The sequence below is a fragment of the Artibeus jamaicensis genome, unplaced genomic scaffold (genome assembly GCF_021234435.1).
Source record: "Artibeus jamaicensis isolate MK-2021 breed Jamaican fruit bat unplaced genomic scaffold, CSHL_Jam_final scaffold_1964, whole genome shotgun sequence".
In the NCBI taxonomy this organism is placed as follows: domain Eukaryota; kingdom Metazoa; phylum Chordata; class Mammalia; order Chiroptera; family Phyllostomidae; genus Artibeus; species Artibeus jamaicensis.
The window spans coordinates 8,375,402-8,397,778 of NW_026522030.1; the positions used below are offsets into that span (position 1 = coordinate 8,375,402).

Consider the following 22,377-nt stretch of genomic DNA (forward strand, 5'->3'; position numbering starts at 1 on the left):
AATACCTAACGCTCTACCCGTAACAACGTAACAGGTGTGCCCAGACAAAGAAATGGCCCAAATGAAAGAACATATTAAAACTTCAGAAAAAGAACTAAGCAACAGGAGATAGCCGGCCTATCAGATGTAGAGTTCAAAACACTGGTAATCAGGATGCTCACAGAAATGGTTGAGGATGGTCACAAAATAGAGGAAAAGGTAAAGGGCTATGCAAAGTGAAATAGAAAAAATATACAGGGAACAATAGTGAAGGGAAGGAAACCAAACCAGCACTCAAATCAACAATTTGGAACAGCATGATGAAATAAACATTGAACCAGAACAGCATAGAGAAACAATTCAAAAAAAGGAGAAGAGGCTTAAGAAACTCTGAGACAACTTTAAACGTTCCAACACCTGAATCATAGTGATGCCTGAAGGCAAAGAGGAAGAGCAAGAAATTAAAAACTTACTTGAACAAATAATGAAGTAAAACTTCCCCAGTCTGGTGAAGGAAATAGACTTCCAGAAGTCTGGGAAGCTCAGAGTCCCAAAGAAGTTGGATCCAAAGAGGAACACACGAAGGCACGTCATCATTAAGGTACCCAAGATTAAAGATAAGGAGAGAATTTTAAAAGCAGCAAGAAAAAGGGAGATAGTTACCCACAAAGAAGTCCCCATAAAACTGTCACTGATTTCTCAAAAGAAATCTTGTAGGCAAGAAGTATTCAAAGTCATGAAAGGTGAGGACCTACATCCAGAATTGCTCTATCCAGCAAAGCTATAATTTAGAATGGAAAGGCAGACAAAGCGCTTCCCAGATAAGGTCAAGTTAAAGTAGTTCATCATCACCAAGCCTTTCTTTATATGAAATGTTAAGGGGAGTTATCTAAAAAAAGACGATAAAAAATATGAACAGTATAAAGACCACAAATCACAACTATCAACAACTGAACCTAAAAACAAAACAAAAACAAACTAAGCAATCAATTAGAACAGGAACAGAATCACAGAAATGGAGATCACATGGAGGGTTATCAGCAGGGCTGGAGGGAGAGAATGGGGAAAAAGGTACAGGAAATACAAAGCATAAATGGTAGGTACAAAATAGACAGGGGGAGCTTAAGAACAGTATAGGAAATGGAGAAGCTGAAGAACTTAACATGTATGACCCATGAGGGGAATGCTGGTGGGAGGGGGTTACATGGCAGAGGGGAATAAAAAGGAAAAAAAGTGGGACAACTGTAATAGCATAATAGTAAAATATACCTTTTCTTAAAAAGCTGTATATTTGGACCATCATCATCTAAATTTAGAATTTTATTAATTTTTCTGTAGACCCCGAAAAATACAAATTTGGGCTGCAAATTTACATGACAGCTTGCATTTGATTAGAACTTTCCATAAACATTTTTGTTCCTTCTTTGCTAGACACGTAAGTAACTTTCCTTGCAGTCTTCTTAGCTTAGGAGAAGCAGATAAATAGGTGGATTATTTTAGGCTTACACTTCTAGATTAATGTTGTGAAACCCTCCTTAGTGACTTCCTTGGGCTAACCTTAGAATTTGTGTCTTGTCTATTACCCCACAGGCTGACTAAACCAAAGCTTAGCTTCACCAGGTTAGGTTTTTGGCTTGGCTATTCATCTTGTCAGCTGTTAGGTTTTTTAAACATCATTTTTATTCTTTCATTGAGCATTTTCTGCAATAAGGTTGGTTTGTATGATTTAATCTGCTAGTATACCCATATTAAAAAAACAGTTATAATTGTGTATTTTTCATAGTACATACTTTTTATAATATTGTGAATGGCTCAGTATTTTGTTTAGTGACTCAGTGTATTTAATCATTCTCCAGTTGGGACATTAAGCTTAAATAACACTGATAAATTGATTTCATAGGTAAAAATGTCTGTTAATTTATTTTGCCTTAATATTCTTGCAATGGTACATTTTCCAAATACTTGTTCTTAATCATTCAAATCTTAGATTGTTTTGTCAGAGGTTTGTATAACCTTTTCATAAAGATACTAACCTATTGTCTGACTGGTTACTTTGCTACAATATTTTTGCTTCTGTTTATGTGAGGAGCAGATTTGAGGAAACTTTATAAATTATTCTTTTCTTCAGATTTGAACAGATTTTCCTACTAATCATATTCTACTTGTAAATAATTATTTAAAATTTGACCCTGGTAATTGTTTTCCAGTTCTTGTATGTATCACTGTTTTATGTTCTATAATAGTTGTCCCAGATTTTCCTCATTTCCCTAAAACCTATTGCTGGCCTGACTTAGACCTCTCTCAGTGGGCATCTGTATTAGTCTCTTTGTTGTGTTTAAAAAGTACCTCCCTTGTTTGCCCAAATCTCAGGGTTTACAGCAGTTGACATTTATTTCTCTCATAGCATCAACACTCAGGCAGCTGTGAATCTGCTTTGGCAACCTTCATTCATATGCCTTTGTGAGCTAGTGCCTGGGCCAAGACAGTTCATTTCACTGTATGGGAGACATGGCGTTCTCGTGGCAGAAAGTAAAAAATAAGAGTTGGTTTATATGATAATAGCTCTTGAAACTGCTGTGTAGAGGCAGCATGTCCATCTGTGTGTTTCTGTGACATGATCAGATGCAGTGGGAGTTGCATAGGCTGCGTGTTCCTCCCAGAGGAGGAGGCACTGCAAGTCACAGGACTGCCAGAGCTGTAGGGAAGGGGCAAGTGAATATTTGGCATTCCATGTCTCTTCCTCTGTTTAACTTCCTAATGCACATTTTTATAATTACTCATATCCATAGTAAAGCTTTTTTGTTGTCTTCCCTTATGCCTTAAATATAGTTACTCTGTTGTAAAAATGACTCATTTTACCTATGATCTTCAGTTGACTAGAGTTTAGCAAGGACAGATTCGTGTCTTCATTCAGCATTAGAAGAATGTTTGGTTCATAATATGCTTTCTGTAAATATGTTTCCCTTCTTATTGTATCTGTCAGTTGTTTATTTTTGTACCTTCAATTCTTTCTGCTGGCTCTATCCCTAAGTCTAAATGACTGTACTTTCTTGAACTATTTTAATAAATCACAGCTATATATTTAACTAATTCTGTTAAATAATTATCTTCAGTGAAGAGAAAAAAATTACATAAGCTTTTAACTCCTTTGTAAAATACAGCCTACATTTTTCTTTCTATAAATATATTTGTCACCTTATCATTAAACAAAAAAAAATCCTCCCTTTGACTCTCATAATCTAACTTTCCACTCGTGCTCTAACGTTACTCATTATCTTGTACATTTTTCATTTCTTAACCTCTTTTTAATTCCTTACCCCTAAAAAGTTTATCTAGATCCTGAAGCACTATAATTCATATTTTTCAACTAAGGCTGTTTTTTCTCTTTTCCTTAAAATATCCTCTTCCTTCCTCTACCACCTAAGTGTACTAATACTCCCAGATTCTGCTTTTAGCAGATTCTTCATTTCTTGTTGTGTGCCCTTTTAAGTGGCATATTTGAAGGCTCTCATTGGCATGGCTTTCTTATATTTATTTCTACATAGATAATTTACAGTCCTGTTTCTTATAATAGTTATTCTGAGGTTGTCCCCTCATTTCTACTGTTGAGCATTTCCATTTGAATGTCTTTACCTCTACCTTAACATGTCCAAAGCCAAATTGTTTTTCTATTAATATTGACTCCTGCACTGGGACTAAGTCCTGTTTCTATTGATGATGCATAGTCACCAAGCTTCTAAAAGGAAAGGGAAGAGTACTAGCATTTGTTAAGCATCAAGTACACAGTATACTCTGTGCTGTTTATTAGTATGTCAGGTCTAGCTCAAGATTTATCTCTGAGAAACCTCAGACAATCAGAGTGAATCCTCTGTGATCCCTTCTATTTAGACCACTTGCAGTAAGTTTGTATTTAAACTGCTAGATCTTTAGCATACCAATCTCCTTGAATTATATTTTAGTTTGTAAACTTCTCAAAGGCAAGAATTTTTATTTCATATTTCCTTTTTATCAGTGCAGTACCACATAGGTACGGTACAACTTAATAAATATTTGATGATTTTCAGATAAAAACAATCCCCTGAATAAATACAATCTAAAACTAAGAAACAAAATAAAAACTCAAAACTGAACAGCTGAGAGGGGTAACCCAGTTGAAAGGGGTTCTCCTCTGTGAGTGGCAGAGACTCTTTAATCATACATTAAGGATCACTTATTAAATTTTTATTTCATAACAGAATCTCTTTATCAGTAATATACCCTCAAATATCCATTTTATACTGCTTTTATAACCATATTTATAGGGGGTAATATATTTATTTTAGCTTCTCTTTCCCATTAGGTGCACCAGGTATAATTTCTTCACCGTATGCAGGGGCTGCTGGATTTGCCCCAGCCATTGGATTTCCTCAAGCTACAGGTGACTCTTTTAAAGTTGAATTTGAAATTATTTTTCTCATTTTCTGTATTTTCTAGGAACTTATCACGGTGAAAAATACTAACATATTTGAAGGATTTACAGTAAAAGTATTATGTTTATTAACCATAGAAGTTGCTTATTGTATAATACACAGCTTCCTTATATTTACAAATAATTTTCTCTGATTCCATTCTTAATCGTAAATCTCCATTATATGTTCTGCATCGTTTATATTTGCCATTGGTACAGGTAACTCTAGGTTGAATATATTAAATAACCTTAGGTTTGCCTTTTTGGATATTGTAGGAAATGGTATGGACTGCTTCTGTCTTTGCTGATAATCTTATCAGTTACATGTTGAACAGACCTGTGTCTTATGTTTGTCCTCAAACCTTTCGTGTCATTTAGTACATATTATGCAGTCAGTATATATTTGAATTAATAAGCACCTAGTATTCACCTTATTCATATATCCTTTCTCTCGCTCCCTTTTTTTGGGGGGGGATCAGTAGTGAGTTCAGAAGATTACCATAAGATGATATGCATGCTGTTCATTTCAGGGGATATGTGTTTTTTTCTTTAGCTAACAGGGATAATATATTTTGCCATGTATAATGCATACTTTTTTGCCCAAATTTTTTAGGGAAAAATAAGGATGCGCAATTATCCATGGTTAGTACCTGAAATACCTTGTATCTGTTCTTGTGTTTGGTAATTATTTGTTACATAAAATTTCTTATACCATAATATGTTTGAAAATAACTGCTAAAATTTTTATAATACAAAAAGCAAATATCTAAATATAAACATAAATAATTGAATTAAAAAATAATATTTTCTTCCTGAAGGTTTGGGCCAGAAACATTGGTGTGCACTATACATGGATGCACATTATACGTGGCAGGATGGCTCTCACACTTTTCCAAATAGTAAACAAGTTTGATTGTAACTTAAGGAGATGGAAAAATTTCTTTGTGGTTTTATCTCTAGTTCCTAAAGAAAATTTTGAGGTCGCCAGTTAGAAGAGTGGCATTAACATTAAGCTAGCCTACATATTACACTTCCAGCTTCTGGTTGATTTGTGAATATAACTGTATCTTAAGTCACAATATAGTTGCTTTCTGGCAATAATCTTCATATTCTACCCTTCTAATTCAGGGAATTTTAACTACTTTTCTTTGATAGACAGGATGAAGTTAATTAAAAAGGAAAAAGCAGTAAGAAGATTGATCAAGGCTTAAGTTTCAGGGTTTTCGGTAGTTTTAAGACATGTTAACTAACATGTTAAATGAATATTCTGCCCATTCCATTAAAATGCAGGCATTGTATACTGTTCTTATTTATTTTAAATTGATATACATTTAATTGATAAATTGATGTTAAATTGATATACATTTTAAGGTAGTGATATAGGTTTTTGTCATTTTTATATCTTTCTCTTTGAAATACTGTGTATAAAATACTGTAGTAGATGTTAAGAAAGAGAAGTTGATAAGACTTTTAAGGTTCTGCAGCGGGATATACAATCAGCCCTCCATGTCCATGGGCTCTGCACATTTGGATTCAACCAAATGTGGATTGAAACTGTTTGGAGACAGAAATGTTACTGATGTGTACTATCTATATATATAGTTATACATTCAGTGATTGTGTATTTACTGAATGCATAGAGACTTTTTTCTTGTCATTACTCCATAAACAGTACAGTATAACAAGCATTCACAAAGCACAGCATTTACATTGCGTTGTAAGTAATTTAGAGATGTATATGTGAAGATGTACATAGGTCATGTGCAAATACTTTGCCATTTTATGTAAGGAATTTCAGAATCCTCATCATTTGATATATGTGGGCATCCATAGATACCAGCGAAAGATTGTGTATGTACAACTACACACACACACACACACACACACAGAGAGGCATCCCACAGTGTAGCTAAGGTGTACTTTTAGCAGTATATGATAAGCCTACAAAAATACAGCATAGGGAATATAATCAATAATATTGAATGACTATGTATGGTGCCAAGTGTTTACTTGAAATATTGGGGGGAACATTTTGTAAGGTATATGATTGTCTAACCAATATGCTAAACACCTGAAACTAATACAAAATAACATTGAATGTAAACTATAATTAAAAATTTTTAAATGAAAAAATAAGTTATTCAAAAGTCGTGGGGTTGGATTAGAGGGACATAAGAAGTCATGTGAAAAGCTATTGATTATAAATTTCATGGAAGGGTATCCAGCCTGAGATGTGTTCTGCACAATTTTAAAATTCAGCAGGATAGTAGTAATGATACTAGATTGATCAAGCAAAATACCAGTATGAATGCAAACTGTATTGCATTTAGTTACATGGTTTATGGTAAAGTGGCAAGGTCCTGTCTATTACAAGAAATTTTGAGCTTTAAGAATCAGTGAATTAAGGAATTGGTTCATTGTGTATAAACTAGAGATTTTACCTTACATAATTTTTTAAAAGACTTTATTTATTTTAGAGAGAGGGGAAGGGAGGAAAAAAGAGAGAGAAACATTGATGTGTGAGAAAAACATGGGTTAGTTGCCTCTCTCATGCCCCCAGCATGTGTCTTGACAGGGAATTGAATTGGCAGCCTTTTAGTTTGTGGGACAATGCCCAACCCACTAAGCCACATCAGTCAGGGCTACCTTAGATAATTTTTAAGCTGAGAACCCAAATAGTGGGGCCTTCAGAGAAGGTGTGTTGCTTTAAGTATAGTATGTAGTGACAGCATTACAGTATAATACAAATTTCAGTAGTTCTGATATATCCAGGGAAATAGAGAGCTTGAAAATTTTTGATACGGAAGAATATTGAATTCTATAAATCTGTAGTTGATGGTAATAACACTTCACAAGGTTACATACTACTCTCCCATACAGAATGTCATACATTTCTGGCTATATGCCTGTCTTAGATATACAACTCAGTGATTGTTAGTAAATTTACAGAGTTGTGTATTTTCACAATTCAATTTTAGAACATGCAGTACCACTTGGCATGCATATTTGTGACTTCTGCTCAAAGATTTTTAAAACATAGGAGGTCTGTCCAGCAAGTGTCCAGCCATGTACTTTGAAAAATGGAAACGTCCTGGCTGTTGTAGCTCAGTGGATTGAGCGTGGGCCTGTGAACCAGACAATTGCGGTTCGATTCCCAGTCAGGGCACATGCCTGGGTTGCAGGCTAGTTCCCTGCAGGCCAGTTCCCAGCAGGGGATGCACAAAAGGCAATCATACATTGATGTTTCTCTCCCTCTCTCCTTTTCTTCCCCTCTAAAGATAAATAAATAAAAAATAAAATAAAATAAAATAAAATGGAAACGTTTATTGAAGAAGACAGAAGAAACATTGTACGCAGGGCAATGATGCCTCACTCTCCTTCAAAATAGGCACCTTGGGACCTCACACAATTCTTCCAGACTCTCCCACAGTTTAAAACACTGCAAAGTCCTTTGTTGGAATCACCATCAGCTGCCCCATCACATTTTCATGAATATCATCGATGGTCTGAAATCTGTTCTTTTTCAGAGGTGATTTTAGTTTTGGGAAAAACCAGAAGTCACAGGGTGTCAAATCGAGTTCATTGTAGCAGTTTGAATCAAGTCATTAGCAACTGCAGCTGTGTTCCTTCTACTCTGGTAGCAGAAACTGTGCGATGATTTTTGCCACATGTTTCATGCCAAGATCTTGTGTCAAAATCCCAGAGAGTGATTTTTGGAATCCCCAGATCAGCTTCCCTCACTGTTGGTCACCGATCTTTGTTGATTGCAGCCCCTACACATTCAGCCTTCTTAAGTGTTCTGTTTGATGCTGGTCTTCCAGAACATGGATCACTTTCTACAGATTCTTGACCATCTTTGAAGCATTTGTGCCACACCTTTTATTTGTGCTGCACTCATTGCATCATCCCCAAAAGCCTTCTTGAATCATTTAAAAAGTTTCCTTGGAAGAATGTTAAGCTTAATGCAAAATTTGATGCAGATTTGTTGCTCTACTCAGTCATTTTGAATGCCACAGCCACACAGTACACATGCTTACCCAAGGGTGTCTACTACCTCCACTGACTAGTACAGTGAAGTCGTCATTATTTACACATGCACATCCCAGTCCACACTCTTAGCTGCCAGGTTACATCCATGTCAAGCAAACCATTGTTATGTTAACAGTGGCTGGACTTTTTTCAGACAGACCTTGTTTATATCTTGTTTTATGGTAGAAGTCAATATGAAAATTCTATCTATGTTATAGAAATGTGCTGGAATACACATATTTCAGGAAATGAGAGAGTGCTTATAGTTGATAGATTCTCTGAGAAGTCTAATGGCTTTTAAGACCAGTGAATTTAGTTGCTCTGCAAATTCTGTATTGGTAATAGAATACTGACTATGATAACATTAAAGAACAAAGGACTTGACTTCCAGACAGACTCTGTAGGGCTGAAAACTGGCCTTCCATATCCTTATGGTAGCTTTGACACATTTTCTTACCTATTTTTGCTTTTGTCTTCATTGACTTACTTATTAAGTGTTGTAATCTCCAGATAACTTGAATATGAAATGCTCTTGGTGTTTTAAAAAGGTCTGTCGGTCCCAGCTGTTCCTGGACCTCTTGGGCCTCTCACACTTGCCTCCTCTGCTGTCACTGGAAGGATGGCTGTTCCTGGGGCGAGTGGTATACCAGGAAATTCTGTTCTGCTTGTCACCAATCTCAACCCTGATGTGAGTTGCAAAGTATAAAACAGTCTTTCGGGAGGAGGTCTGGAGTGGTTTCTGGTGTAAAGTTGCATTCAAATAAAAATGTTTAAGTTTATTTCAATGATTTTTATTAAAATTCAACACTGGTATATATAGAGGAAATATATAAAATAAATGCTTTAAACAAAGTCACTTGGTACTACAAGTAAACTTATTTTAACTTTTTACTTAGACACATATTTTGTATTGTCCTTTTTAGCTTATCACACCACATGGACTGTTTATCTTATTTGGTAAGTTCTTTATATTTTGTTGGGGGTGTTATTTTTGCTGTTTTTATATTTGCGATGTGGATTGAGCACATTTTATCATCCAGTAATATTTATTGACTGTCTCTGTGTGGCAAGTAGTATGTTTGACTGATAATAGAGCAGTTAATAAGACTTAGTAAGTAGTTATGATAAACTTTTGTAAAAAGAGAACATGTACCTGGGAGTCCTAACCTATTTGAGGGAATCAAAGAAGGTGTATCGAGAGAAATGATAGTTAAGCTGACTTGTGAAAAATGAGTGTTAACCGGCAGAAAAAGAAGGGCAAATAGCCTTTTTCAGATACTAGCAGGGAGAGAGAGTGCTTCTGGAACATGGCAGTGAAGCAAGTCCAGTGGAGGCTGTAAGCGAGAGGTGCATTGACGCTGTCCACACGGATAATACGGGCAACATCGTGAAGAGCTTTGTGAGCTAAATTATGGTGCTTGGTTTTCATTTGAGAACAGTAGGGAACCATTGAATACTTTTAAGGAAGAGAGAGGCATAATGAGATTCAGGTTTTACAAATCTCTAAACTTTCTAATAGTGTTTCTCAGTTAAAAAAAATTGGCATGTACTCCCAATGTATATATGCTTAGTTATTCATATACTTCATCCATCTTATACTGTATTCATTATGTTAGTATAATATGTATAAGTATATGAGCAATTAAATAAGCTATATTTAATTTTTTATGGTTTTATTAATGAAAACTTCATAAAAAGCTATTAACATTTAGTGAGAAATATGATTTGATATGCTTTATTATTTTCAGAAATATTTTGTATTTTGATTCAGTATTCTAAGGGCTGATTTTAAATTCACTTTATTTTAGTACTTGATCTTAACGGTTGTTGTTACTGAAAAAGATGCCTCTTAAGCATATGCATTATAAATAGAAGTGTTTCATTGCTGCTCTACCCAATTAATTATGTTACTAATTTTTCAATCTATTCCACTAATTTTTGTTGTTAGAAAAGTTTCATTTCCTGTTAAATTAGTTGATCTTGAAAACTGTTGTTTTAGAATATTTTTAACAAATGAGATTAAAACTCACTTCCATTTGGAAGAATTTTTACTATGATAGAAAATTGTTTTAAATATTTTGAGTGGGTAATGGGCTTTTAAAACAGCATTTTAGAAGTGCAATTTGTAGCCAGACAATATACCACATAGCACCATGATTGTTAATAAATTTACAGAATTGTGCAGCTATTATTATTATTATTATCAAAGTCCAATTTTAGAACATTTTGATCATCCCACAAAGATCCTTTATGTTTATTTGTAGTAGAAGTTTTTATTGGTGACACATTTCCATCAATTTTCAATAATGAAATCATGTACTAATGGTACATTTTCATATGTCTCTTTCTTAATAAGAGACATGAAAATTTGTCTCTAAAAGTAGAGACATTTCTTTCTAAAAGTAGTTAATTTGTCATTTAAAAAATCAGCTTGAAGAACAAGTTGCTATTTTTTAAAAAATAATATCTATTTCAGCCACTTGTTATTTCTGAAAAGGACAGCGTATTTGTGAAAAGGACAAGAATACTTGTATTGTTTTAAATTTTAAAAGTACCATTCATCTCTAAGTCCAGTTGTTCTCAGGTGCTTGCCCACAAGATAACCAGCACTCCTTAAGGGCCTTATTTTTGTAATATTGATGATACCCTGTGGCACATAAACTGCAGTAGATTTTAATATGCCAAATGGAAGAAAATGAGAGAATACCTTGTATATTATAGAAACTTCTGCCTATAATTTTACCTATATATTAAAAAGTAGTTAAATGTAATTTCTCATGTTGGTTTTGTATAAGCAAATCATTTTGCGTATCCTTTGGGATGTAGGACTCACCACGGGGAAGACCAATGCAGAAAAATTAGTTGTGATGAAATCAGTTAGGAGGCTATTATGACACTGCAGATGTGAAACGGTGATGATGATAGCTTCGATGGTCATGACAGTGAGCAGGAGTAGACAGATGTGGTAGATGTTTAGGCCATAGTGTCACTGGGTGCTGGTGATTATGGGAGGTAAGAGTTTAAAGAAAGAAAGTCAAAGATGAATTCCAAGTATCTAACTAGAGGAAGTGTTTGGATATGATAATATTTATCAACAGAGATTGTGAAGATTGAAGTGGGAAAGGGAGAAGGGTGATGTGGAACATAGAAGAGATACAAATTGGGGAATGTATGTATGAGATTGCTCAGGGAATGTGTACAGGGTGGGGCAAAAGTAGGTTCACAGTTGTTTGTATTGGAAAATAATATAATAATACAAGAATAAACTCTGTTTCATATATTTACAACTCTAAACCCACTTTTCCCCCTACCTCTATGAGAAAAGAAACCTTTTAATGTACTAGTAAAATTAATTAAATATTACACAGTTAGACATTAAGAACTGTTTTCTTTTGTCTTTTTAACTAGGAGTATATGGTGATGTGCATCGAGTGAAGATTATGTTTAATAAGAAAGAAAATGCTTTGGTTCAAATGGCAGATGCAAATCAAGCTCAGCTAGGTACTAATGATTAAGAATAATAATTTACCTTATCCGTTTGTATATGAATCTTCCTGTAAAATAAACTTACCACTAGTACGAATATACTTTTACTGAAGAGTACCTCTTTGTGCTAATGTCTTTATAATTATTTGAACATGTTTGTATTTTATAAAGATTAAAAATATTTATTACTCTCTGAAGTTCATTTATCTACTTGAACATATTGCTATTTAGAGCTTTGACTCTAGGGTTAGAACTGTTGCATGACATAAAAGTTTGGCAAACTTCATAATGATGGTACAACAAAGTATCATTCTGTGGTGTCACTGTTCATTGTTGCAGTGGCTATTATGTTAGCACTCAGAATTTTTATAAAACATACTGATTTGTGCAATAATTATTTCTTGAGCACTTGCTATGTTTCAGATACTTGGGAACTCCCTAGCATTGTGCTGGGAAGATAGTTCTTTTTATTTTGACAGCTTTTCTTTCCTTACAATAAAGTTAAATCATTAGTACCTTTCTATATGTAAGAGTTTTTAAATTTATAACCATTTTTACCCTCTAACAATAGAATTTTAAATGACTAAATAAAAAGAATTGCTGATAAGTTAGACAAATTTTACAGAGGCTCTATTTTAATACCCAAACTTACTCTTATTTCTTATTTTCTTCCTGTGCACCAGCGATGAATCATCTGAGCGGTCAGAGACTTTATGGAAAAGTGCTTCGTGCTACACTGTCCAAACATCAAACAGTTCAGCTTCCTCGAGAGGGACAAGAAGACCAAGGTCTGACTAAGGATTTTAGTAATAGTCCTTTGCATCGCTTCAAAAAGCCTGGCTCTAAAAACTTCCAGAACATTTTTCCACCATCAGCCACACTGCATCTTTCCAATATCCCGTATGTACTTGATTAGTTATTGTTCATTTAAATGGTTACTAACTTTCTATTGACTAGTAATTCATAACTATTATTATAAATAGCATATGTTTTAAGAGAGGTAAAAACTCTGAAGTTATTTTAATGTAGCAGTTGTCCTGTCCACTAATTTCTTGTGAGATGATTCATTTGACATTATGTCTTGAGAAAGATTATATCTTCAGCCTACACAGCAAAGAGTAAAAGATAGCAGTGTTTTGAAATTTTCCAAGTAGAAAATTAGCAACTAGTTACCTGTTACTTATTGGTTATAAAAGGGTATAAGAATAAGTTTATGCAGAAATACTGCATTGGTATATATTCGTACTCCCTTTGTATAGAAGACTCTTAAGTAACCAGCTTAGTAAAATCAAATAATTTATGTATTTAAGAATTTGTTAAAAAAGAATTCTTTGTTATCTATAAGCTGCAGAGCCATATATCATTGTCAATTATAATCAACATTAATTATAATTAATTGTAACTAAAAGTGATTTTCGTGGTGACCATCCTGTATTAGCAGTGTTGTGGCAGACTTGTTCTTCAGTAATCTTCCAAGTCTAGGACCAGTAAGACTACAGCCTGTGGGTCAAAACCACCTGTTTTGGTGTGGCCCAGGAGCCAGCTAAAACATTTTACATTTTCAAATGATGGTGGGAAAGCAATAGGAAAATATTTTGTCATTTGAGATAATTACATAAAATTCAGATTTCATGTTACATGAGTAAAGTTGCATGGAACACAACCACATTCATTCATTTATGTGTTATCTGTGGCTGCTTTTGAGCTACAACAGCAAAGCTGAAGAGTTGCGACAGAAATTGTATGGTCATCAAAACCTAAGGTATTTACTGTGTGGCCCTTTAGAGAAAACACTTGGCAACCCCATTCTAATTCTTGAAATCCTTAACCAACAAAGATGGCAATTTTGTATAGTTTAATCTATTACATGAAGAGGGGAACGCTTTGGAAAGGGTGGGTAAAAAGCTGGGTGTATGGGTATAATATATATAGGTGGAAATTTAAAGACTGAGGGAATGGAGAATGGTAAAGTTTTAGAACATTATTGAGAATGAGAATAGGAGATGAGTAGGTTTAGAAAATAATTACTCAAAACTGTTGATTACTTGGACTCCCAGCTAGTCTCCAATTAAGCTGCTTGGGGAAACCTTGAATCTGAATTGGGCAGTAGCTCAAACCTCATGCCAGCTAGGAAGTTGGAGAAACCACTTAAAAAATATAGAGAGATTATGTTGATCTAGAAATTCTTCAGCTCACCACTAAAGAGTCAGGTAGAGGGGCAACATATTTAGATCGAGAGGCAGGTACTGTCATTATTCCCTACTTAAATACAATACATTATCCAGGAGCTGGTCTCAAATTGCAACGTACACAAAACTTGTGGGTAGAAGTGGGAAAGGACATTAATATATTCTGAACCATCTACCAAATTCTGGGCACTATGGTGGTGTTTTATGGGTATTACCTCATTTAATCTTTTTAAAAAATATTTTATGTATTTATTTTAAACAGAAGGTAAAGGAGGGAGAAAGAGAGGGAGAAAAACATCAGTGCGTGGTTGCCTCTCATGTGCCCCCATGCCCTGCACTGAGTAATTGACTGGGCCTGCAGCCTAGGCATGTGCCCCAACCAGGAATCAAACTGGTGACCCTTTGATTCAAAGGCCAACACTCAATCCACTGAGCCACACCAGCCAGGGCTCATTTAGTCTTCTTACTAAACTTTTAAATTTTGAAAATTATATACAACTTGAAACTTACTGCTTTAATCATTTTTGAGTGTGCAGTTCAGTGTATGTTTACATTAAGTACATTTATGTTGTGTAACCGTCACCTTTATTCAGGTCTGGATCTTTGTCATGGTCCCAAACTGAACTTTTATACCCATTAAACAATAATCACATTTCCCTCTACTCCCTAGTCCCTGGTAACCACTATTGTATTTCCCCCTTATTTCCAGAAAATACGTTACAAGACCCCGTACATACATAATACCTACAGTAAAGTTTATAAATCAGGCACAAAAGAGATTAACAATAACATAATAAGATAGTATAATTACAACAAAATACTATAATAAAAGTTATGTAAATGAGATCTCTCTTATTAAGAACTTTCTCCTTTTCACTTTTTTTTAATACTTTATTTATCTTTAGAGGGGAAGGGAAGGAGAGAGGGAGAGAAATATCAATGTATGGTTGCCGCTCGTGTGTCCCCTGCTGGGAACTAGCCTGCAACCCAGGCATGTGCCCTGACTGGGAATCGAACAGTGGTTGCTTGGTTCCCAGGCCTGCGCTCAATCCACTGAGCTATGCCAGCCAGAGCTCCTTTTTACTTTTTAAAGGAAGCACTTTATGGCATTTCTTTGGCATATCTAAATTGCCAGCATCACTGCTCTTGCTCGTTGGGGCCATTAGTAAGTGAAATGAGGGTGACTTAAACACAAGCACAAGAATACCACCACTGCAGGTGAGCTGAGTGCTGAGTGTCTAGTCACTAACAGGTGTGCAGCACACACAGTGTGGAGACACTGGACAGAGGAATGATTCTTAGGCTCAGTGGAGCAGGATGGCAGGAAAATTCCTCATGCTACTCAAAATAGCACCAAATTTAAAACTTATGAATTGTTTATTTCATGAATTTTCCACTTAATGTTTTCAGACTGCAGGTAGCTGAAACTATAGAAACGAAACCGTGACTAGTGGGGAATCTACTGTATTCTACTTTTTGTCTCTTTTAGTTTGTCCATATGACCTTTGAGGTAAGGTCATGAGTTTCATTTTATCAGTGAAACTGAGAGGCTCAGGTTAAGTGACTTACTCAAAGGTACATAACAAGTGAATGAGAAGCATAGTAGTAAATGTTCATTATCGCATAATATAACTGTGAGTCAAGAATCCAGAAGTTGCTTGGCTGGGTGGTTTTGGCTGAGTCTCTCATAAGGTTGAATCTGGATGTTTAATTGGGGCCACCTCCTGAGCAGCTCATTCATGTGCCCAGTTATTGACAGAAGGCCCTCGCTTGTCACAAGAACCTCTTTTTATGGCTGCTTATGTATCCCCATGAAATAGCAGTTGGTTTCCTCCAAATCTAATGATTCAAGATGTAAGGTGGGGACTACAGTGTCTGTCAGCCTCAGAAATCACATGCATCATTTCTGCAATACCCTTAAAGCTTACAGAGGACATCTCTGTTCATTGTGGCAAGGGTGTATTCAAGGGCGTGAATTCTAGGCAGCCAGAGTAACTGGGGACCATCTTAGCGCCTGACTACCATGTACAAATATTCACAATGACCTTGGAGCAGTTTAAGGGGTAGAACTGGACTATAGTAGACAAGTCAAAACTAAGGAAATAGTTTTGGAAAGTAATAAAATTAATTACTGAAGCCAGTGTTATGGGTACTGATCCTTTGGAAGAATAAATACAAGGGTGGGCAAAAGGAGGTTTACAGTTGTAATGCAAATAAATAATACAATAATTAATCAGCATTAATACAATAATTAATAAGCATTAATACAATAATAAACCGTTTCACGTACTAACAACTGTTAACCTGCATTTGCCTACCTCTGTATAGAAAGATTTTCTTGCCCTTTATATACCCGTCCACATCTTTTGCAAAAGATTTGAGATAAAATTCTGTTGTTTCAGGGGCATGTATATGTCAACCTCAAACATTTTTCAGGCCAGCGCCAAATCATGTGTTCATTGCATGGCTTTATTCTCCGTGCTTCATTTGGGAATTAGGGCTAAGCTACTTGGTTGATTCTCTTGATTGTTTTCACAGACCTTCTGTTACAATGGATGATCTGAAAAACCTTTTCACTGAAGCTGGATGTACAGTGAAGGCTTTTAAATTTTTTCAGTAAGTCCTTGCTTTTAAGAAGTAAATTAACCTTGTTTAAAAATATGGTATGTAAATTTTAAGGTAGTTCAGTAAAGTCTTCTAGGGTTGGGGAGAAGGTTTATAGGCAAAATTAATTCTGTACATTTTATATTTCTTATACCATTTTCAGGAAAGATCGCAAAATGGCCCTTATTCAGTTGGGATCTGTGGAAGAAGCAATCCAGGCCCTCATTGAGCTTCATAACCATGACCTTGGAGAAAATCACCACCTCAGAGTTTCCTTCTCAAAATCTACAATCTGACTTTTCTGTGAATTTTTCTCCTAAGACTGGACCATAATTTCAGTGAAACGTTCAGACATAGACTGAAGCATCTCAAGACCAATTCTGCCTCTTTTACACAAATAATTTTTTCCAAGTTTGCTATTTAAATATATTTAAAAAATTAAGGGATGATTAACCCCTGACCCCCCGCTAATAGGTGATCAAAGATGTGTTTTCTTTATCCCATAGTTTCTATGAAAATGATCTTCAGGAAAAAAATTTTTTTTTTCAGTAATTTCATTCCCCATATTAAATTGGATTTCAAGAGGACAGACTTTTTTTTAGTTTGGGTCCAGATCAGCCTTACACATTTCTAAACTCCTTTGTACTTAAAAAAAATTTAAACATACCAACTTTTAAAAATTACTTGATATAAGTGATTTTAATTTCTTACAACCAAGTTTTTAACTTTATGATTCAGAATTATGTTCACTTATAAATTATTTTACCTATATTGATAGTTATACATAAATTAGGTTGTTTTGGAAGCAGATTTATAAAATTCCATATTTTCTTTCAATGGTTTGTTTCACTGTAAGACACTCCTTTGAATATTGCATATCTTTAACTTTTGAAGATTGGAGAAATGAAGTGTCTCAGCTTTCCCCAAGGAAATTCCAGCCAGGATCAGTTAAGGTGTTAGAATAATTAGTAATTTTATTAGGAAAAATCATGTTTTAAATTTAAAAATAACACATTTGCTGAGTAAGATAATATGATCTTAGAAAATTTAAAAAAAATAGTTCTACTTATAAACTACTTTTTTATAATTGTTTTCAGAAAAAAGTTTACAGTCTTAAGGAAAATATTCAGGTCTATCATATGGTTTGACAGATTTTTAAAAGTTATTTTTGGTAAGGTCTTCTTTTAGAAATAAATTAATCTCAAGGGTTTTTTGTACCACTATAATCTGTAATACTTATTCAGAATTACTGTGTATTTACTTAATTTCTTATTATGTGCCTTATGTGCTTATGATACAATAGGTTAGAATTTTATCTAAGTATCTTGAAAGCTATATTGTGGGCTTGGTGAGTGTCTTTTCTTTCCCTGTTTTGGTAAGGATTTTAAGGTTTTTTTCATTGCTATGTTAAGTGGTTTTCAATAAGTAATAGTTTTTATTCAAATTTATGGTGCTTTGGTGCAGAGATGGGGTGGGGAAGGGTAAATGGTTTGGAGAATAACTCAGTGCACACCTGTAGGCCTCTTCACATTGTGACCAATAGCGGTCATTGCCAGTATGGCACACCTATGTGGACCTATGAAATGCAATCTCAGTTTCTGGATCTTGTCTAACCTTTATCATTCATCATATTTTGTCTCAGGATTACTTGGTTTTTCTCAGTACTCAAGTGAGAACTTGGTTTTCTTTGTTACTGTAACCTTCATAACTGAGTGCCCACATATATGGGGTATGACAGAGTGGGTTCCTTCTCATTCTCTGTCCTGTTTTTCTTTTGGTTGAATGTAAGAGTACATTTTAATGTTGATTCAGTGATTGTATAATGTAACATTGTTTCTCATTAATGAGAAACTTTGCTTCTGTTAATTATTCTTTCAGTGCTTGATCAGATTTTTAAAGCAGGAATTGTCAAAAGGGACATTTTTGCCCCCTGCTTTTACACTTTTCAGATTCTCAGAGTGGCTCATCTCACCTTTACAGTGAATATCTCAGTCTTTTTGCTATATTCCAGCCATTAGTTTGGACACAGGAAGGATTCTGCAAAAGAAATTTTACAAAAAATTGGAGATGACAGAGGACATTATGGGTTGTTTAAAAGCAGAATTCTCGCAACACTGAGCAATAGTAGGTTGGTGGGATAGGAGGGAGGACACTAAATTGAGACCTTTTGGGTGGATCAGTATAGCATTGGCTGAGTAGATAGGTATAGTCACTTAACAAGTTATTATTTTTTCATTTATGAGGTGTATTTTCAGTGAAACACTGAGTAAGCGGGGAGGAAAAAATCTCTTGGAGAAATCTCCCCCAGTGTGCTTCTTTTTTTCCTTTTATTTAGGCATTATTCAAATTTTCAGCGGCATGTTGGATTATTTCATTTGCTTTCAGTTGGATTATTTCATTTGCTTTCAGTTAAAAATTACTGTGTAATTTAAAGTCACGATTCTCATAACGTTCAGTGTGTTAGGATAGCAAAAGTGTAGCATAGGGGAGATCATAATGGTGTTGAATGTAATTGTGAAATGGGGCAGGGCCTTTAAATCTGAGAGAACATTTGAATCCTCTTCAGGGATTTGTGTATGTGTGTGTATAGATAAGTGTGTGTATATCTATATGTATATAGATACACACATGCACTCTTCTGATGTACATACATATACACATTACATACCTTTTAATTTATTGACAAAGAAATTAATCAAATTAAGATTTGGAAAAGTGAGGTATTCTTATTTAAAATAGTGTGTTTGAAACCATCAATTTGTGTCTAAAAGTTAGCTGTAGCACCTCAATGTTGTCTGTACTGGGCTATTTGCTGTTTGAATGCTAGGAGTCTACAGTATTTGTGTTGGCATATTTTCTGTAAAAAGTTTAAAAATATCAGGGTAGTGGAAAAATTAGATCTTTGTATTTTTCTTTTTGGCATGCGTTTATTAGATATCTTCTAAGCCATGTTTTTGCTGTTCAGCTGACATAGTATTCTATTTTTAAGCTCGCTTACTTTATTTTAAGGAGTATTGTCTTAACACTTTTGGAAGTGTCTTCACTTTTACAAAAAGTGTATATATTCAGGACTTTAAAAAAATAGCAGTACATGTGTAACAGTAGCAATTTATGCCAAAAAAATTTTTTTAGGTTTAAATAACTTTCAGAGCAGTAAAATGTGTTTTGTGTGAGAAACAAATAGAAAAATAACCCAGTATCTTAAACGAAAACTGAACAGTATCAGAATTTTATCCAATAGCTCATTAAATTCTTTAAGACTAAATATGGTGATCATTTATTTGTATAGGCATTGTTTTTTTGTTTGTTTTTTTGGCTGTTGTTAAAAGATACAGATCTCACAGTTTTTAGAGACGTACTTCTTTCTGTCTGCCTAATTCTTTTTGGGAGCAGAGTAATGCCTTCTTTCTCTCTGTCTATAGTCGCAATCATAGATTGTGCACCAGTTGGTGAGAAGTAACTCATAAATGTCTGTTCATTTTCATGTAAACTTCTCAAAGCTCCGTGTCCTCAAGGCAGCAAAGTTGATATATACATTGAGTACGTGATCATGTAATTGCTCTTCTGTTCCCACTAAATATGTTTTTGGAAAAAAGATGACAAGTACAAAAGTATGTGCCCCCCCCCAATGAGTCACTTAATAAAAACCCAAAGTTTGCCAAACTGTTAGCCTATCTCTTAGAAAACATAATGTGTACTGCTATTTTTAAAACCAAAAAGACAGCGTGACTATGCGTAAAAGCATTTTTCTTAGCCTTTCCTTTGTCTTGATCTGTTAACAAGAATAAAACTGCCAGACTTAAAATATTCTACTATTGTATTAAAAGAAATACAATTCAGATTGCACAAAACTTTTCCTTTAAAGAAAAATAGAACTCAGCCGTCTTTTAAAAGAGCTGTGTTGTTACCTACAAGACTTATTTGCAGTCTTTTTTCAGAGCAAATTCTGACAGTTGTGAATTGTTTTAAAAAATAGTAAACTTAATAAAATACTAGTTTCCGGGGGTTTTATAGAGGGAGACAAACTAAACGGGACCAAAGTTTATGTGCCTTCTTTAGTAGTCTTAATTGACCTATCCTTCCTGTTCAAGACTAAGGTAGTGTCAGTATTCTGGTTTTCAGGAAATGTACTATATGGTTTTAAAGGAACGTTATCCCACAGACTATTCATACAAGTAAAGAATTGTAACTGAGTGGGTGAAGTCTCAGTCACAGTTTTGCCTTTATTGCATAATACTCATTATATAGCACCGTGCAGGTCCAAGAACAGAGCTGCTCTAAGTCTTTGTGGTCATCTTCGTTTTTGTAACCTGAGGCATGTGTTCCAGAGAACAGGGATATTTGTCTGGTCCATTGACCTTGGTGATAACAGTCATAATTGAAAGCTGCTTATGGCAAGCTTAATTCAGCACTGTAAACAGATTTTTGTTCTTCTCTTATTTTCAATTTTTGAATCTATATAGTAGTTGTAATAACAGATATTTTAATAGCTATTTTTGATGTCATGCTCTGGCCTTTTCCCCTCTTACCATTTTTACCCAGATATTTTAAAAATTCATCCCGCATCCAGAAAGTACTAATTATAAAGATCACTGACCAAGTACAATTTTGCATCAAAATGTCACCTCATTGCTCTGACCAAAGACTGACTTCTGGTTTTGACTTCTATTAAACATCTTTTCCCAAGCTCCTTTCTGAAAGAAGACCCAGTGCAAAGCGGCCTTTACTTTCTGTTTCCTATTGGTGAATAGACTACTTAGAGAAAATGGGAGTTAAGATGTGAACAGAATGGATTAGGATGACAAGGGTTTAATGGGCATTTTCAGTACTGTATTTAAGAAAAATAGCACAGCTAGGAGCCTCTGACATTGTCTTGTGTTTTACATGGTCTGTTCATAGGATTCCCTTTTTCAGTTTATAAGAATGTTCATCTAACAGAAGATGATGTAAATATTTGTAACAACATTTTTTTAAACCAGGCCAAAAAAGAAAAAAAAGTGGGGGTTGGGAACAAGTTAACATATAAAGTGGTTTTATATAAAACATCGATTGTCTTGTATATTTTGATAAGCAGCAGTACCAGCCTCATTTGTAACACAGTTTGTGGCATTGAGGGGGGAGGGGGGAGGGGGGAAGTATTCTGTGATTGTTGGAGTGAATTGTTATAAATGCAAAGAGATGACAAAATATTAAAAAACATATTTTCTAAATGCGTAGTGCATGGTTAATTCAAGCTTCTGTACACTACAGTATATTCCATTTTCATTCAGTTTGTATATTTGCTGACTATTACTTGGTATCTCTGGTCTCTTTTCCTAACAACTATAGCATTGTAGCATGCCTTTTAATAAATGTCATGACATCTGTACGCTCTTCAGGTTTTCTGTGTCCTTGTCTGTACTTTGGGTTTCCCCTTGTCTTACCTGTAATTCTAATGATGTCATATTTTGTTTTATTTTTCATAGCCATCCATCTAAACTTGTCATAGAGAGTAGCAAGCACATATTTATACAACTTTAAAAACTGAAAAAACCATAAGTCTACTAACCACTTCTTTTTCAGTTAAGGAACAATTCTCATTTTGTTAATGAGCAAACTGCTTTTGTAATTGTCCTGTAATGCAACTTTTTCTATGGCACTCCT

The 22,377-nt window shown here is 34.7% G+C and overlaps 1 protein-coding gene across 7 annotated transcripts in view; it reads left to right on the forward strand.

Annotated features, from left to right (window-relative positions):
- The window catches only part of PTBP3 (polypyrimidine tract binding protein 3), a 93,652-nt gene extending 71,546 nt beyond the window's left edge, over nucleotides 1–22,106 (forward strand). For all 7 annotated transcript variants that reach the window (XM_037152799.2, XM_037152801.2, XM_053656141.1 and 4 more), the window contains 7 exons: nucleotides 4,319–4,396; nucleotides 9,004–9,143; nucleotides 9,379–9,412; nucleotides 11,864–11,956; nucleotides 12,625–12,841; nucleotides 16,669–16,746; nucleotides 16,898–22,106. In XM_037152799.2, coding sequence (XP_037008694.1) covers nucleotides 4,319–4,396; nucleotides 9,004–9,143; nucleotides 9,379–9,412; nucleotides 11,864–11,956; nucleotides 12,625–12,841; nucleotides 16,669–16,746; nucleotides 16,898–17,030 — 773 coding nt within the window. In that variant the 3' untranslated portion in view covers nucleotides 17,031–22,106. The remainder of the gene's footprint in view (nucleotides 1–4,318; nucleotides 4,397–9,003; nucleotides 9,144–9,378; nucleotides 9,413–11,863; nucleotides 11,957–12,624; nucleotides 12,842–16,668; nucleotides 16,747–16,897) is intronic.
- The last annotated feature ends 271 nt before the right edge of the window (nucleotides 22,107–22,377 follow it).